Source organism: Lissotriton helveticus, chromosome 4_1 (assembly GCF_964261635.1).
Source record: "Lissotriton helveticus chromosome 4_1, aLisHel1.1, whole genome shotgun sequence".
In the NCBI taxonomy this organism is placed as follows: Eukaryota; Metazoa; Chordata; class Amphibia; order Caudata; family Salamandridae; genus Lissotriton; species Lissotriton helveticus.
The window spans coordinates 588,787,521-588,807,245 of NC_136063.1; the positions used below are offsets into that span (position 1 = coordinate 588,787,521).

The 19,725-nt window shown below is 44.3% G+C and overlaps 1 protein-coding gene across 5 annotated transcripts in view; it reads right to left on the reverse strand.

The window, feature by feature from the left end:
* The window catches only part of TRIM55 (tripartite motif containing 55), a 485,249-nt gene that overhangs the window by 451,276 nt on the left and 14,248 nt on the right, over positions 1–19,725 (reverse strand). For all 5 annotated transcript variants that reach the window (XM_078687229.1, XM_078687225.1, XM_078687227.1 and 2 more), the window contains exon 2: positions 10,941–11,113. In XM_078687229.1, the coding sequence (XP_078543355.1) occupies positions 10,941–11,113 (173 nt within the window). The remainder of the gene's footprint in view (positions 1–10,940; positions 11,114–19,725) is intronic.

Consider the following 19,725-nt stretch of genomic DNA (forward strand, 5'->3'; position numbering starts at 1 on the left):
ACTGATGAGGATAGTGGTGAGGAGGAAGGTGTGGACCAGAGGCGCCAGCTCATTGATCGCTACTTCCCTTGAATGTGAGTATCTACCTCTAGTGGCGGTTGACAATGCCTCATGTATGTTTTCTGGTGTTGTGTGGATATGGGGTTATTCAGCTGGGTGTGGTTTGTGATGGTTGCACATGTGTGTCTTCATGTCTTTGGACATAGGAGTGTCCATGATGTGTGTGCTCCCATCCCATGCTTGTGTGATGGTTGTCGTTTGTGTAATGTTGCTGTGCATTGTGTTGTGATGTGTGTGAATCTCTTTACTGACGTGTGTTTGCTGTCTCTGGTTTTCTCTAGGTCACTCCCGCAGCGCCATGATCATGTGCGACTATGATCCCTGTACCTGTTTACGTCTGTATCTGATGGCAATCATGTGAATAAACATGGAGGCAAAACATCATTGTGTGAGTAAATGCAATTTATTGACAGGTTGTGCTTTTGTGCTGGTGAATATATACAAGTAAGTGGGAGGGAGGGAGTTGGAGTTGTAGGTAATGGCAGATGAAATGTCCGTGCTGACACCACATTGGGGGGTGTCAGGCTAGTCCAGCAGACCAGTGGCAATGATTGTCTATGTGGGACAGGATGGTTTGCAGGGTGAATGTCTGGCACAGGCAGTGGCATTGTCAAGGTCGTCCCCTCTTGGAGCGTGTGCCTGGCGCTCCAACACTGCTCTCAGCAACTTCCTGCCTCGGCCGCCCCCTCCGTCTCGGAGGTGGTACAGAGGCAGCTGGGAGGGCAGGTTGGTGATGGGCCACATCCGTCGCCAGGGGCTCAGGTGGTGGTGGCGGCGGTGGAGGCGGAGGCGGAGGCGACGGGGGAGGCGGAGGTGACGGTGGCGGTGGCGCTGACACACATGGTGGAGGAGGGGGGGGGTTGTTCCGGGCAACCCATTCCCTCCACATCGTTGCCTGCTGGCCCATGATCACCAACATCTGGCCAAGGATGCCAGAGATCTCGCGCAGGCTGTTGGTGTTGTCCACTGAGTCCTCGTGAACACGATCAGCGTTTGCCTGGGACCGGTCGTATGAGGCCTGGCACCTGGCAAGAGCTTGTAGGGACTGTGCCACTGGCTCGGGTAGCTGTCCCTCCTCTGACCGGCGGTGTGTGGGTCGCCTGATTGGCAGTTGTCCCGTTGCCTGTGTTTGTGGCCCACTCACCCTGCTTGTGTGTGGGGCCGTTGGACCAGCGTTGCGCGCTGGGTCATGCTGGGTGGCACCGGCAGGAGTCGTGGTGCTCGTGGTAGTGGTGGTAGTGGTGGTACTGGTGGTACTGGTGGTACTGGTGGTGGTGGGGACTGTGCAGATCACAGAGACGGGTGCCGCGGGAGTCACACATGCGACGTTGGTCGGTCCCGGGAGTCCCTGTGAGCCAGATGGCCCTGGCTGCGTGCTTGGTCCCGCTCCATCCTCCGCCCCGGAGCTGCCTGTGTCGTCGTCGGCAGAGAGTCCTGTAGGTGTGGGAGGCGAGGCTGGCGGCCGGGTACTGCTTTCCCCAGTCAGTTGACGATCACCTGAGGGACAAGATCGAGCAGGTCAGTAATGTGGACAGTACATGGTTACATTGATTTGTAGACATTTCTGTTTCCTGTCGCACACACCCCACCCTCCACCACCACCGCCACCCTCCCCGTGCACATGGGGGCCTGTTGGGAGTTGTAGTTTGGGCCTCTCACACACCCCACCCTCCACCACCGCCACCCTCCCCGTGCACATGGGGGCCTGTTGGGAGTTGTAGTTTGGGCCTCTCACACACCCCACCCTCCACCACCACCGCCACCCTCCCCGTGCACATGGGGGCCTGTTGGGAGTTGTAGTTTGGGCCTCTCACACACCCCACCCTCCACCACCGCCACCCTCCCCGTGCACATGGGGGCCTGTTGGGAGTTGTAGTTTGGGCCTCTCACACACCCCACCCTCCACCACCACCGCCACCCTCCCCGTGCACATGGGGGCCTGTTGGGAGTTGTAGTTTGGGCCTCTCACACACCCCACCCTCCACCACCGCCACCCTCCCCGTGCACATGGGGGCCTGTTGGGAGTTGTAGTTTGGGCCTCTCACACACCCCACCCTCCACCACCGCCACCCTCCCCGTGCACATGGGGGCCTGTTGGGAGTTGTAGTTTGGGCCTCTCACACACCCCACCCTCCACCACCGCCACCCTCCCCGTGCACATGGGGGCCTGTTGGGAGTTGTAGTTTGGGCCTCTCACACACCCCACCCTCCACCACCGCCACCCTCCCCGTGCACATGGGGGCCTGTTGGGAGTTGTAGTTTGGGCCTCTCACACACCCCACCCTCCACCACCGCCACCACCACCACCACCCTCCCCGTGAACATGGGGGCCTGTTGGGAGCCATGGACATGTCAGTGTGTTGGTGTCCGACGTGCATGGGTTGGGGCGTGGGGGATGTTTCTTCTCAGTTGTGTGAGCCTGACCATGTCGTGCTGATCGTGGTGCTTGGTTTGTACTCACCAGTCTCTTCTCCTTCGTCAAGGCCGTCTAGGCTCTCTGGGTGTAGTATCACCAGCACCTTCTCCTCCCAATCGGTGTAGGGTATGGGCTCCGGGGGTGTGCCACCGCCAGTAAGATTGGCTCTGGCGTGGTTTTTCGCTCGGATGCCCTTGACCCTGGTCTTAAGGTCATGCCACCGCCTCTGAATGTCGTGCTTGGTCCTCGGCACAGTCCCCGACGCATTCACACGAGTGACGATCCTGTCCCACATGTGGTTCTTTTGCGCCACGGTCGTCTGCTGGACTTGGGCCCCGAAGATGTTGGGCTCCACACGGATAATTTCATCTACCATTACCCGCAACTCTGTCTCCGTGAATTTGGGGTTTTTTTTGGGTGCCATGGTGTGTGGTGCTCAGTGTGTGAGTTGAGTGAGTTGGGAGGTGCAGGTGTGTGGTGTGTGATGTGTAGGATTTGTGTGGTGGGTGTTTGTGTGGTAGGGTGGTGGGTGGGTGTCTTCTATGTGATTTTATGTGAGTTAGCAGTGTCTCGAATGGCCCTCTTGCTGGCAGCAATGCTGTGGTGCAAGGGATTGTGGTTGTGTGGGGGTGTCTTTTTATAGTCGTGTCTCGATGGTTGTTGGCAGTCAGGTGGTAGGTGGGCGTGTTGACTTGTGTGCATTATTGGATAATTGGGACGTGTCATGGTGGCTTGTGCTGGGGGGGGGGGCCTTGTCAATGTTCGTATGTTTGCTTAGGACTTGCGGTGCACTTTCATACATTTGTTAGGCGCTAGGGATGTTGTGCGTGTTGGCCTTCCGCCCTGATGCTGTGGTTCTCGTTGCATTGTTTCCGCCGCGGACGTGGATGGCTGTGAGTTCCGTTGTACGGGCGGATTTATCCTAATTGCGGCCACGGAGTATTCTCAGGGATGGCGGTACATGTTTTATTTTCCGCGGTCATTTCCGTCCGCGGCAGTGGTTGTTCATTGGACTCCGTCCGCCGCGGACGGACTTGGTTGTGTTCCGTCCACCGCGGACGGTGTTGGTTGTGTTCCGTCCGCCGCGGTCGGAGTTTCGTGACATGAATATCCTAATCCCAACCGCGGTTTCTCCGCGGCGCTGCCGGGAGTAAAATTTCCCCCACCATGGCGGACAGTACCCATTTCCGTCCGCCATCCTAATCGACCTTTAAGTCTTTTATTGTAAATAATGTATATATAATGAAATTTATAACAAAATGAGTATATTTTCTTTATATGCATTTTCCTCTAATTCCCCCGTATTTTATATACGGTATAAAACAATGTATATAGAATGTTAATTAATGATTGCACAGATTTGCACGGCATTTATATTGCACAGTCAAAAATAATCATGTCATGTGGAAATATGGCACTGTGCCAATTATTTATTACAAACAGACACCGCTTTTTGAAATGAAAAGTTTGAACACTAAAGAGTTAACGTGGGTAGACCATGGATGTTTAGAGCCACCCCCTTTTCTGTGAGCTCCATAAGTATCCTCATCACTTTTGAGCAACGTATCATGTGATCAAGCCTCTGGCTAGAGGCGAAACGCGTCATGTGGGCTTGCTGGGTGTTATTCGTTATGAAGGAATAAACCACTGATTTGCACCAGAAAACGGGTGTGATGGAGTCTCCTCACTCATGGTAGAATCTTCACACTGCAGCTTCTCATTGCGGAGATTTCTCCATGAGTGCAGAGATTCTATCATGAGTGAGGAGCCTCCGTCATGACTGCGGTAGCTATTTGTGGATCCAGTTCTGTGTCTTATTTCTTATGATATTTGTAATAAAGTCAATAAACAGAATATCTCTGTGAGTTTCTTTTCTTCTGTGTTTTTGATGCCTATATGCCTTAATCTGATGTAGTGTGAATATTCATGCACATTCCAATTACATTTAGTTCAATGAATTATAGTTCCATTCTTTTGCTCTTGGTTCCTCGACAGAGTACTTCCTCTGGTATTTCATAAAAAGAAGGGGGGCCTAAGAGTGCATTAGGGTCCATCATATATGCTCCAAATAATTCGTACTGACAAAGGGAGTATGCAGTTCCTTTTAAGAAGAAAAGGTAGGATTTCTACTCAAGGTCAGACATATACTAAAGGGTCAGCAGGGAGCGCAACTCCTTAGGAACAATTACCCTCACACACCTAGGTAGGTGCTATGCTTCATCATCATCCTTTTGCTCCACATTGACCCAGCGCTGCAATGTCTAACGGACACCCTCAAAGGGGCACTTTACCAGAGATCGTTTTTAAGCCATCTGTAAAGATGCATGTGTGGGTATTGGTGTAGATTGGAGTGAATAGTGTATAAGTGTAAGTGCAAATATAAAAATAGGACAAGAGGTACTCCCCAAAAAGACTTTTTAATAACTGAGTCTTCCTGCCTATATTAAATATTAGTGACGCTATCTACTAGAAATAATCTTCTAAGATAGGTACTAGGTCAACATGTTTCAAGCCTTAAATAATCATATAAGTGATCTGGCAGCTATTCATCAGGACCTGTGTAACCTAATCTACACAGTGTTTTGAGTATAGCTAAATAAATTATCCGTAAGCTCCCAATCATGTTACCTCTCTGGGTTTTATACTAGTAATTCTATAATTGTTCTTAAAAACAACAAGTAGTGTAGAAATCGACGTTAAAAATAATCAGGCACATATTAACTGTATATGCATGTAACCTGTAATGAAATGCATGCATTGCACTGCAAAGCATGCCAAATCTGAGGTGACTACCATTAATACAAAGCAGAACAGAAAAACACCACACAATACACGCAAGACACACAACATAAAGCTCAGGAGTTTCAAACACTCTGTTGATTGTGGGTTAACTCACACTATTCTGGTGTCAATAACGACTCCTCCAGTCAAGCGACTCCTACCTAGGTGTGTGAGGGCAATTGTTCCTAAGGAGTCGCACTCCCTGCTGACCAATTAGGACATGTCTGACCTTGAGTAGAAATCTTCCCTTTTCTTCTTAAAAGGACCTGCATATTCCCTTGGTCTATACTTCTTCTAGTAGCCTGACAGGGTAGAGGTCATTGGAGGATGGAATTTATATTGTCCAAACTATTTACAGAATTGCATGAAGAGTGTAACCCAGCATTTAGCACTATTTTCTTAGTGCAAAAGGCACCCTCCTATTCAAAATAGACCCAAGAATGCATTTTACAGTTAGAAAATAGCACTAAATGCAACAGAACAGGAACCATAGCAGCCAGTCACGCCTGCTAAATTTGTTATTCCTGTGGTCCTGCAATAGGATTTTTGCCTCAGATTATGCAAGTGGGTGTAATTTTTGGAACTTTTTTATCCGATTACTCCGGCTTACTTAAAAGTTCATCCAATCCCACCTATAAGTTAGTGTTTGCATCTAAATTAGTTTTACCACTAAAACCTCATGTTGAAAAATCACAGGGTTTACAACCACAAAAGTGCTTATCATTATGTAAAAAAAAGTTTATAAGTCGGAAAAATATTTTGACTCATAAAAGGACTTTTATGATTGTTTCCCTATCCAATTCAGAAAGGAATTTATTGATAGATTACAACTGCAATTGTGGCCACAAACGACTGATGAGCTAACAACTTCCCCGAGTTGGGTTGATAACTAACATACAAAGGGAAAGTGGTCCGTATAGCATCTTTTTCCATGTGGGAATCATGGTGGCAGCCTCAAGGGGGAGATGTTTTCTAAACAAAAAAAATGCCATTAAATAAAAAAGCAACAATGTTTTTTTAAGGAACATAGGGTACTTTGAAAAAAATAGTTTTCCATTTTGGAATGCAGTCATAGGAATGGTGATGTGATGTCCCTTGCAGGCCACCCTCCCTGTGTTTACACTGTGTCAAAAATGGGCACCTGCCAAAAAACTATTTTAATTAAGCAGATCGTACTGGAGGCCATTGGGGTTAAGTATTTTGTGAGCCGACCTAATAGTTCATAGACAGATTTGTAAAATACTATTCTATTTGCAAAACGTGTGATGCAATGTGCAACCATGTTTTTCAAATTAAGTATTAATACATCAGGATCCTAACTTTAATAGGGAGATGGGTGGCAATTATATCCACTCCTTGTTTGTAATTCTAACTGGTGGTCAGCATCTGCTCAAATCTGCATAAGGCATAATAATTCAAACTATAAGCTGTTTAGATAGCAGATAGGTAAATAGTGACATTCCTCTGTTATTTGCAATTCTATCCACCGGTGAAATAGTGTATAATATCTGCTATTTAACTATCAGCCAGGAAAATAATCACATGTATGTGTTATTTGCATAACCGCTCGCCAAATTGTAAATAATGACTGCAGTTTTGCCAGCAGCCAGATAAGGAGGGAAGTTTTTTTCTGCTGTTTGCTCGACTTCTGACTACTGCTATATAGTCAGTCACCAGGTAAACAGTAAAGTTTATTCTGCTATTTGCACAGCTGCTGGCCAACCAGGGCGGAATCTATACTATTTAGCAGCAGCCCAGTAAATAGCAACCTTTCTGCACTATTTTCAAGGCCACCGGCCAAATGTTAACTAATATCTACTTTTTAGCCAGCAACCAAGTAAATAGTGAAGAAAATTCTCCATTTACCAGATGGCTGCGTAAACAGTTGCTACCGAAGCTTTGTTGCTATTTGCATTGCCGTCGGCCAAATAGCTTGTGCTCTGCCATTTAGTTGACAGCGGGGAAATAATGAATAGTATTTGCTACTTGCATGGCTGACGGACAAATATTACATAATTTTTGCTCTCTAGTCGGTGGCTGGGTAAATAGTGAAGCTTCGTTGCTGTCTGCATGGCTGCCAGCCAAATAGTACATGGTCTCTGCTATTTAGTCACATCTGGGTAAGTAGTGAAGCTTCTTTGCTGTCTGCGGATCTACGAGCCAAACAGTACATGATCTCTGATATCTAGTTGGTGGCAAGGTAAGCAGTGAAGCTTCTTAGCTGTTTGCACACCCACTGGATAAATAGTACATGAGCTCTGCTTTCTAATCGGTGACTGGGTAAATAATCAAGCTTCTTTGCTGTTTACATGCCACTGGCCAAATAGTACATGATTTCTGCCTTTAAGTCGGCAGCTGGGTAAATAGTGAATAGTATTTGCTGTTTGCTTTGCTGCCAGCCAAATTGTACATGGTCTCTGCTATTTAGTCAATGGCTGGGTACAAAGTGAAGCTTCTTTGGTTTCTGCACGTCTGCCAGCCAAATAGTACATGATATCAGCTATCTAGTTGGCAGGTTAAATAGTGAAGCTTCTTTCCTATTTTCATGGGCGCCAGCCACATATCAGAGTACATGATCTCTGATATCTAGTTGGTAGCTGAGTAAATAGTTAAGCTTCATTGCTGTTTACACACCTACCGGCCAAATAGTACATGCTCTCTGCTAGCTAGTCTTGGGCTGGGGAAATAGTGAAGTTTCTTTACTGCTTGCACGCCGCTTGCCAAATAGCACATGGTCTCTATCATTTAGGAGTTGGCTCGGTCAATAATAAAATGTGCTACCTATTTACACAGCACTCGGTCAAATAGTGCATAATCCCTGCTATTTAAGTAGCAGACTTGTAAATAGTAGTGGAAATTAACCCAGAAACATTATTCCATAAAAAACTTGATTTTGGACATGAGGGCAGTTAATGCTCAAAGATATGCGATACCTACATGTATGATCACTTCCAGTGCATAAAAATGCGGGACTTGTAAAACTCCTAAGGGCTTAATTTTTAATTTGACGTACGGAGTAGTGTCATAACATCTGACATGCTATTGGTACTCAGACTGACACATTTAGAGATGAAAGGCGGCTCAGTGGTAATCTCTGTACCATGAAAATAACTGTCTTCATAGTGGTTCATTTCCAGGTACAAAATATTTGATGGATGCCTGCTGTCGGTTTTGTCAGCTGTCCACAAAATTGATAAACATTTTTGTTTTTCAGACACAAACTCCCACAGCAGAAGGTTGTGTCCGAAAAACAAAAAAATAATGAGCCCCCAATCCCTGGGAGTTTTTTTTCCCTGAGTGTAGGGGCCAATTGCTTTTTTCTGTGCCTCACTGCTAGGTTTTACCTGACTGTGAGTGATAGAAAGGGGGACATTCCTTTTTGAGGTAGGAAACAAACATGTCAGATAACACATCAGATATCCATGCTTAAATGAGCAACATGACTATAAGATTTCATAGAAATATAGCACAATAGCTGTTCGGCAAAATATGTCAGGAAATACATAAAACATCCTGGAATTAAAAGGGGAACCCAAGATGCAAAATGGGATCAAATTGTAGTGTGCTGTTACCGAACGGGAGTTAAACGCTACAATTAAAATGCAGGAAGGGGAGATAGCGCGAGAACAAAAACCTCCAATAAGGTACGCCATGCGCTCCTACTGTCCCCCCGCTAATGGACCTGATGCATCTATCATGTTCAGTGTATTATGCCGTGCTGCGCGTAATATTCTATGGGACTAGCCTGACATAGTGCGTCTAGCCCTGAATGCTGCCTTCAGGAAGGCAGAGACAAAAACGACAATTTCAGGGGAGCACAAAGATTGTAAATAGAAGAGAGCAGATAAGCAGCGATGAAGGCCTAGCCTCCTTAATAAAGGTATCAGAAAGTGCTGTTGTGCTAAACTGTGCAAATTGCAAAAGAACATAAAATGCAGTAATGATTGAGCAGAGTAATTATCACATGGACAACAGGAGACCGTGTTCCCTTCTGAATCTAAAAATGTTTTTAAAAAGAGAGACCAGTAGATTGTCCCAGCTCAGAAGTGAAAAAGTAGGTACCGCTCCCGTCTGGTCAACTCCAGAAGCTAGATACAGAGGAGAATCGTCAGTGTAAAGAAGGCTATAATATTGCATCACCGAGGGTTTTGATAAATCAGATTTCAACCTAATGTTTTCTCGGTGGGCTTTAAATAATGTTTTTACCTCCAATTTGGCATTGTTGGGGATGCGGTTAGGATCAAACTACCACCAAGGTATGCCGATGGAGCCAAAAGTATCTCGTAAATAACTCAGCCATGGTATGGAGGAAGCCTTGTCCAGCGTCATGCAGGTGGATATAATATCCTTACAGAGCTTGGCAGCTGAGTTCGACCAGATGCTAACCCATAGTAAAAGCGGCGCCATCTGGATCATATCCTCCATAAAACCCTGGGTTAACTCAAAGTGGGTAATGAGGGTAGGGGTGGATGGTGGTGTACTTAAAATCCTTCACAGAAATTGGTTTTCCTCTGCCTGAATGGAGTCGCACTTACTAAAACCCCAAACTCCAGCTCCATAAGTGACCACACTAATACATTGAGAGCTAAACACTTTCAGAAGTGGAGACAATGTCACCCTGATTTACGGTCTGATGAGGTTAATTACTGTGCCCACAGTTTTGCTTAACTTAGTACAGGCCTGTGCGCAAAGGGAATTCCAGGTCCCTGAGGAACAAAAATGTTGTCCCAGGTAATGAAAATTATGGACGGTCGCCAAGACATGCCCGTTCATGGTGATTTTATTTAGCCTTAGTTTGCCAGAGCCGCAGGAAATACTGTGTGACTTGGAATAAGTCCTTAGTTATGAAGGGATTGAATTACACAGCCTTTTCCAGGAATAGGTTGGCCAGCTCCTCAACATGTGGAGTAGTGATTAGCAAGTAAATGATTAAAGGTTTATTTTAAATGAACATGCCTGATCACTGCAAGTGGTCGAAATGGGGGAAATGGCGACAGGACCAGTTACGCAGTCATACAATATCTGCTTCATGCTTCGAGGTTCCTGGACTGCCAGCTGTATCTCTTCTCCTCTCCTACATTGAATTGTAACATGCATTTAAAGAATTGCATTATCTGTGTTTGCTTGATCATGCTGAGAAATGCATGTACTCTCCATGAAATGTAGACCAGCCTGGTGGAGAAGGGCTGTTATTGTCCCATTAAAGGTAAGGCAGGCAGCCCTACAAGGAAGCGCTATGGCAATCAAATAAATCGATTTCTGTTCTAACGAGAAATATTTATACTGTCCATTATTGGTACAGAAGCACTGCTAAAAAGTGATGGTAGAGTTAATTAAATGAACAGCGAGCTCTGGCCAGAGGAGCTAGAGCTGTGTCATTAAGAGTAGTTAAGCCTGCTTTTGAAGTGTAGGTAATACCAAATTAAAGGTTTGTCAGACTGTGTGCTGCTGTCAGTAGAAATGTAGTGAAGATCTGATGGCCTATTAGCTGCCAGTCACCATGGCCTAGTAGTATTGCCCATAGCCCAGCCCCTAGTGTCCCGCCCTTCCCCTGTTCTATGATGGCGGTACAAATAGTACATTGTTTACATTTCAAAGACACACCTTAGTATCTGACACTGGCACCACTGACCACCAAGGTACAGGTATACACATGAACCATCAACATTTCAGTAGTCTGTACCTGGTAGATTCTTGCTTGTAGATATCAATTATGTTTTCCACCAGAAGATTTCTTTGGAGTCCATACACTCCATGTCTGTCCAGAATCACTTCATGTCTGCAGGAGGGACACCTGAATCGGCCGCCAGATGCCACTGTGGTGCCTCCTCTTGTTGGCAGGTACGAATTTGAGGCCTGTTATTGTCAAGCAATGAAAATGGCATTAATTGTAGTACACATGTTCACATGTTTTTAATATTAATTTCATATATTTATGTATCTGCTATTGCATTATTAAAATACATGGCTTTTCATAAAACGGAAATCAAGTCCCCCGCCCGCCACTGGCTGCCTGGTCTCAAACACTCCTTAAAGCTCTGCTCTAGGTAGAGAAGAAGCTACATTCTTCACAAACAAGTTGCCTTGTGGCAACTTGGAATCCTCACAGAGTATCTAGCAACTATATTGGCTAGGAGTGCCCACCCATAGAGCTTCCCCTGGCATAATTCCCTTTGAAACTGCTATATTTGCCTTACTTAAGTGGGTTGTTGATTCCCTGAACCTGCTCTTTTTGACTCGGCAGTCTAGCACTTTACTCTGGTTGTTGGCTCCACCCAGCGGTAATAAGTTCTGACTGCTCACCAAATAACGTCCAGCCATGAGGGCCACTATGGGCTCCCACAACACCCCAAATGATTAGGGGCAAGGGGAAATGAGTGGCAAGACCTGCTCATTTATTAGTCACTGCTTCTTGAAGGAGCACACCATATTGCCCTGCAAGGGCTCTTTAGACTTTGTTTTTTTTAAGCTTGGTGATGTCCCTAGAAGGGGCAGGGGTGTCACCAAACACTTTTTTAATGTTGAGGGCCTGCCGCAGGGAGTGCAACAGCCCCCCAGCAATATTAAAGAAACAAAAAGTAAGCATCCTTGGTCATTAAACCCATGGCCACAGGAGAACTTACCAAATTTTTAAAGTACTCCTATCTGCTGCTCTATGCCCTTCAGCTGGAGTGCAGAGCCCCCTTGTGGTCAGTTCCAAAGCTACATTTTGCAGCTTGAAAAATGTATGAGACAGTCTCAAAGATATGTGTATGTTATTTTGTTAATAAAGCTTTAATATTTTTTAATGGCAATATACATTTCATTATTCTTAGTGGTCATTTTGTGTCAAAGACAATGCACATGTTTAATATATGTTGGTATTCTGACCCCTTCATAAAGCAATAGGCCTACTTTTTATATTTTTATATTTCGGTGTTTTAAGCCTTTGACAAAGTCAGTAGCTGTTCCTTACTTAAAATGGCAACCATTATATTCAGCCATGTGTGCATGAGGGAGTTTGGGTGCCAGGCACTGCGCTTAACCTCTCGCTTAGCACAAACTGCTGCCAATCCCAAATCGCACATGGACAAATGAAAATGGCTGCCAGTAGGGAGTTGGACGGAGGCCAGGCCCTGTGGCCAAGCACATGTTGGCCATTGGAGACATGGAGTTCGCTGTTTCCGAGTGGTTAGTCAAGGGCCTGGTCGCAAGAGGTATGTATGGTAATAAAATATCACATTAGGTTGAAAAAACAATTGTAGAAATACACATAAAAAAACAAAGGTAAAGGTGACATTATAGCTAGGTCTGGTAACAATATCTTTTATTTTAATAATCTCAGGGTTTTAGGCCAAAAGGGGTTATTTTGGCAAGTTGAAATTGCAGTTCAAAACTTGCACAGTTCGACTACTGGTAGCAGGCCTCCAGTCATGTTTACATTGTCACTACATTGGGTGGCACAAGGAGTGCTGCAGTTCACTTACTGGCCATGGGTACACTTGGTACCATATACTAGGGATTTATAGGCAAATTTAATAATCCAATCAGGTGTATAACAGTTTCATCATGTTGAAAGAGGGAGTACATGCACTTTATTACTAGTTAGCAGGGGTAAAATGCACAGAATTCTATAGCCAGTAAACTATGGCTTGGCAAAAAGGTAAAAATAAATCCAGGGCAGATTTCCCAAAATGAGGCACCTTGAGGAGCATGGTATTAGTTATTCTTAATATGCTGTGGCGGCTGTGTGTAATGCTTCATAAACTTTTGTTTTGAAGGCTGTATTGATTGTGGCCAGACAGCGCATGATTATGTTTGCAGTGAAAAAGGCATGGACACTAACCCTTGTTTGCACTGTGACGCTACAGGTGCTACTACACAGGCTGCTTTATGATGATGGTGATATAAAGTTCAGGTCCAGCATTGGATTCCAGCATACGTCTGTGGTCATGGCAAAGGAAGAATCACATCATGAAGTGCTGGCTGGGGTACAGGTGACACGGGTAACTAGTTTGCAAGGGGCAGCAGTACAGACACCACCAGTATTTCTATTGATAAAGAAGGCCGCAGTAAATCAGAGGAAATGTTGTAATATTTGAATTTCATGCCAACATAATGGGTCCACCAGCTAATTACGATAAAGTAGGTATGTAGGCCTGGAACAACAGCTAAAACAGCCTTCACGTCAGTATGTGGCCTGGTCCACAGTGGTTTTGTTTGGAAGTAATTCAAGCGAGTGAGCAAATGGCAATGACATGGGGAATGAATGAATGAAGGATGACATGCCAGGGGTTTCAGGTTAGCACCCACCTGGCACTGATTGTTTGATCTCCTGCCATCAGACTGTCACTGACTTTCTAGTAAAGGAGTTCTGGCAGTAGTGATATCAATAAAGGCATGGTGGACATCGGCATGGAATGAAGCCATAGATGTTGCTCCAGGGCGGAGCAGCAAGGACTATGCCGTATCATGGTGCTGGAGTTGAAGGGAGAAACAGAAGAGGGATCAGGTGTGGGGTGACTCCAGCCAGCTGCAAGCCTTTACTTTGGAGGACATCTGGATAGCTGTCAGCATACATGTGTGTGAGATGCTGCCTTTTGCCAAGCTAAATGTTGTGCTGACCAGGATGTTAGGTTGCAGGTAAGCACCTCCTAGCTGAGCAACTACTGGACCTGCAGCCTGTTGCAATCATGCACCTCCCCTAGGCTACTGTCCTCTATTACCTTATGTGGCCTGAAAGTCACCGTCCCTTGTAAGCCATGCATGCAGGAATGTCATGTTTCTGCCGATCAGGCTTCACTTTGACCATGTTGCACTGCTTCCTACTTGGCTAACTCATCCAACTAAACTTCTTATGCAGAGCCCACATATCTTACCACCAGTTAGAACACCCTTTCATTTAGCAAAAAACTCAAATATCACTTTGCTGCAGCTCTCTAACACTCCTCTTTGGGTGCTGGCTCAAAATGTCCAAATATAGGATCCACATGGAAACAACTGTGGTCAGAGCAGGTAACCGCAGTGGGGCGGTGGGGCCGGGTTGGGTAGGATTCTGACACACGATAACGAGGGAACATTTATTAATTATTTCATTTTCCCTCATCATCGTCCCTCAAAATCCCCTCTCCCCCCCCCAACCCGGCCCCACAGCTGTTACTTGGATGGACTGCGGCTGCATGGAAACTGTGTTTTCTCTGTCCAGTCCTGCATTCTTTGGAACAAAACAAGCAGAAAACATCAGAGCCTATCTGATCACCATTATTCAAGACCAGGCTATTCAGATTGAAATTAGCTTGGTGTCCGCTGGTACACATGAAAATACCTCTAATGTGACCACTTCACTTTATAAACTGAACAGAAGTTATATAAAATAGACCTAACCTAATAGCACAGACACCATTTTACTGGAACAAATGTTTATTATCATGTGCTTTGACCATAAGAATCTTATCAAAAACCTTCTTTCCTTACTATGGACAAAAATGTGAGGTTCTGGTGCTGACAATAACTAATACAGAATACCCACATAGAATAGTGATAGAGTGCTTAACGCTCTTAAATTTGTAAGGGTGCATTATATTCACGTACACACTGCACTCGCATATATTCTATTGTTTGACTGAAATTCGTGTTATTAGAATGAGGTTTATCTCTTCATACTAAAATCAGTAGAATGAAATTATGACATTATTTACAGCACTGATCAGGATTTCGCACATATTTTGAGAAATCATGTAATCCTGCATGTGCATTGTGAATATTAGGTCAAATAAATGTATGCACTGTTTATCAATGATTCCTGTAGAGGCTTGTGTAACGAGTGCACATTAAATAACGTTTTTAGGTTAGCCATTTGTAGGCCTAACTTAAGATTTACTTAAGTTTCGTTTCTCCTCGTTTGCTCTCAAGATGGGAGTTAATTAAAATGTATGTGTGTATAGAAAGTTTCCTTTTGCCCCTACTGCAGGTGTAGCAATTTGACCTAATTTTTTGGGATTTAAGAAGATTTATGCGAGTAAAGGAATGTCTTTGAAGAACTTGAACAGACAGAAGGGAGGACACCTTCTGTGCCTGGTGAAACCTGGGAACCAAGGTTGTCGAAGAAGACTTAAAATTAATTGGAGTCTGTGGAAAGTTACTCAAGGAAGGTGTTAACGGAACAACTTACCATGTGACCTGTTAGGGGTGTAACTTTGTTTTTTTGTATTAGGCACTGGGACAGTTTGGTAGGACTTCTGCTATTGACTGAGGAAATGGAGCTTCTTAGAACAGGCTCTGTAGCTTCACACTACTTGACCCATTTAACATGAGTGCACTTTTTAGGAAGTCAACACATGCTGACAGATTTGAGGGAAATTCTTCTAGGAAATTAGGAGGGATGTCACTTTAGAAGTAGAGTAGGGGCAGATTAGTCTTTATTATCGAAAATACAAATGAAAAGGGATGTGGGTGCAGTGTCTATACTCAGTTGTGTTCTGATCCTGGAATTCATTGTTCTGTGCCTATTGTGCCGGATGAACTATATTCGTAGATTGGGCTCTGTATTAGTATTCATGTATCTTTATACTCTGATTTTTAGGTGTGTCTATATTCTGTTATTTTTGGCTTTTACATAAATTAACAAAACCTGAATCCAGAGCCTGTGGTCCTTTAGCCAGATGGGAAGGGAAAATGTATAATTGGTAACTCCTTTACTCCCCTCTACACTTTTATAGTAGGCATTAAAGACCATCGTCCGAGGGTTCCTAAGTAAATCTAGGACATGGAATCCGGCCCCATCAATAGCTTTGTTCCCTATTGCTCAATGTGCTCTTTTTTACCTATTGGATCCCTCGCCTATTACCGGGTCTCAGTTGCTACTAGGTCTTTTGGGGACCAGTATTTAAACATCCATTTGTTTAAAAAAATATTCTAGTTTGATCATTATTGATTTACTGACAACTGTCTTAGTTTATCACGTTTTTTGGTCCACTTTATCACCTCGCGCAGTGCTTGATCTTGTCATTTAAACTCCAAGAGGCTTAGTAGCCTTGCTCGTCTATAAGACCTAAGGTGAAACAGACCACCACCCCGCAGTACTTTCCACGAACCCTCACATACCTCAAGCACATGCTCCAGGGGTAGAGAGCGACAGCTCCTGCCTACATGTGCATTCCCTGGAGTGTAGCTACTTATGATACTGTAATTTACCAACTCCTCCTTCTGGTTCTCAGTTCCCTGTTCAAAGCTCTTATTACCTCTACACCCTTTGTGGTCATCAGAGTCACTATATATGTGGTATAGCCACCAAAGAGAGGAAAACAGCCAGGAAATGCTGTTAATGCAAATCTAGTTGATCCCCAGGGGTACCTTAACAGTACTTTTTACTCCCTTACTCAGACAAATAGACCAGGAGAATGCTGAGGCTTCTATTTACCATTCTAGAGTCTCCCACATAATTCCACCACTGCTTCTCCTCAGATCTTTTTTTATAAGGGTGGATAGTTTACATTTTCTTGTTTTGCATAGTGTGTGGAGTGGGACCCTGTATTATTTATATGGGACCCCTTCTTCTGGCTTGTGGTGTTCGAGGTGCTAGTAGGAGGAGCAAATCAACCTCAGTGAGAGCAAGTGAAACTTTTTTACCTCTAGTACTTCTGTGATCTTTCAATAGCCAAAGGGTTCGTATTTTTGTAGACGGCAGGTCAGAGGAAAGCTACATCATAAAAGAAGGTAGGCAGTAGCAGTCATTTTTTGTGCTTGCGCAGATAGAGATTTGGTTTATGAGCATACATGACATTTTGGTTTGGTTGTGTGAGAGGTGACTGTTTTTTCAAAGTAATCAAGATCATTGCTACACTGAAGAAAAAACATTAAACAGAGCCGGAGTATGAGGTTTTCTGGAGACCTGACAGGCATCTATTTTCTGACTGGTCTAGTTTGGATACAGTGGTGGCTCCTTCACTAAGGTGGAGAAGAGTCGCCCCACGGCTTTTAAGCAGTGTGACTAAAGGAAAAATAAAATGATAACTGAATGTTATTATAAATTTTTTTCCAGCTGCTTTGCGAGTGGGCAGGCGGGGCTGCTGTGCTCTCAGAGGAGGGCAAGGGGGTAGTGGTGGGTACACTGAAGTGTGCATGATGCTTTGGCCAGCCCTCTGGGGCCGGCAAAACAGTCAAGCACACGATCCATGTTTTTCCATCTTGGCTGCAAAACAGCCTGGCTGGAGAAAATGCCCAGGCCGCCAGTCCCTGTCTGAGTGCTGAACCACAGCACTCAGACCAATCACATTGCAGTGCTGTGATTGGTCAAGGGAGCCTGGGTGTGCTTCCTGGGTCCTGCTCGGACGCGGAGGTGAGGCGGAGCAGAGACGCAAGAGACAGAGATAAGGTAAGTGTTTTTACTTTTATTTTTTATCCTCCTCCCCCCCCTGCCTCCGATCCGTGTCGGCCACCGCTGTTCGGATGAAGAGCGTGAACTGTAAGAGGAATAGAAAGGGCAATACATATATTGCCAGGAATGTTGTCTCAGTCACCAAAACACTTGTTACCGGTGTCAGAACTTCCTGGTCCTTCTACAGAAACTTTTTTACACCAGTGTCTGCAATTCACAAAAAAAGACGTCCAGTTTCTCCTTGTGTTATGGACATTATTCTAAGAGGATGGAAAGATGCTGATAAAATTAAACTTCCCAGATTTATAGCAAATTCAATCCCTTGGAAAACATGGATTTGATTCAATTTTCAATTAAAAATAGTATATTTCAGGTTTCACTGAACCCATAAAACATGCATATCCACAAACAACAACATACATAAAACATTATAGGCATACAGATAAAACATTTTTTTTAATAAAGTGATAGTGCTGCCAAAGTGCCATCAGTACATTTGTAGAAGACTATTCATGGGAGTCACAATTACCTTAAAATCCGACATTAAAAACATTTGCAATGAAAAACTCGACTAAAAAATCTTCAAAAATCATAAAGCAATTACAAATGGATGAGTATCCAACTCCCAGCATTCATAGATCCTTGGGATGAAAAAATTACCAAGACAATGCCAATTAATAAACAAATAGAGTGGGCTACCAAAATGTTTTCTTATAGACCAGACCACATGGAGAAACCTACACAAGGCAAAAAAAATAGGCCCATCTTTATTTGGTCTTAATATCCTTGAGGTTATTCAATATATTCAAAGCCCTAGGTTGTTACAAAGGGGCTTATGCCATTTCCTACAAGGGTTTTTATACTGAGGGCAAAAAAGCAATAGATGTTTAACATCTTCACGGAGTACTCTACACATGCCGCACAGGGAACAATCTTCGAGATGATTGTTTCAGTTTTTGGTGAATCTGGAGGATACCCAATAGAAATTTAAAAAATAGGGTCCTTGCTTGATCAGGTCATATAACATCCTGCTAGGATTCAAATGCGTGAGTGGGTTTGAACTAAAGAAAATCTGGCATCAACTCACCCAGGTTGCCATTGCAGTGGTACTTCTCCATCACATATGATTTAAGAGCTGATTTCACATTAGTGGTAATGACAGACGGAGAGGTCCAAAGTCAGCTCATGCCTATGGCTAAAAAGGTATTTTTTTATATGCAAAAACCACTTGGCAGATTGGGAATTAGGGATACTTATGATCTCGATTAGTTCTTTACAGTATGGTTTCAACTCCAGGGTACCCCACAGACGCACCCAAAATAGCTGAGGTCGAAGATCTGCTATATCACAGGTCTGCTTCAGACCAGTTTAAAAAACTAGGGAATAATAGGGACACTCTGCGGAAAATTAAACAGTGATCTGAGGAAAGAATTTTCCTTGATGGTCACCTCTTTTTTTCCCTACATGTACCCAGATCTCTGCCCCGTACAGGGCCGCACTCTGGATCTTTTTGCAATATATTTCAATAGCTGGTGAGACATATCTTTTATATCTTTTCAAAACAGTATGTGCTCCGTGCAAAAAAGAAGCACTTGCTTTGCCCATGTGTAACACCGATGAGCTGGTTTTGTTAACTGAAATTCCCAAATAATCAATTTTGTCCTCACTCCGTAAGGGAATTCCTTCCGTATTGAAACCACCTCTCTAGGATCTATAGGGGTTTAATCACATATATTTTGTTATAGACGTGTTAACCTCAAGACCCCTCTCTTCACAGAAAAGTGTGAATTGATTCAGAAGATTTTTTAAGCCATAGGAGTGAGCGAAATCAATACTGTATCATCAGCAAATAAAAGCATTGTTATAGGCTTGCCACATAATCTGGAAGGGGGGGCGTGAGTGCAATCGAGTAGGTACTTGAGTACATTGTTAATACATAGCGAAAACAGAGTCGGGTCAACACACAGCCCTGATAGACTCTGGGGCCGATAGCAATGTGCTTGGTTAAATCCTCTTTGGGGCCCAATCTCCTCTGTGGTAATTTGATTTGTGCATAATTTATCCAATTCTTAAGCTTTTCTAAAACCTTGAGACAAAATGTATTTTGTAAATT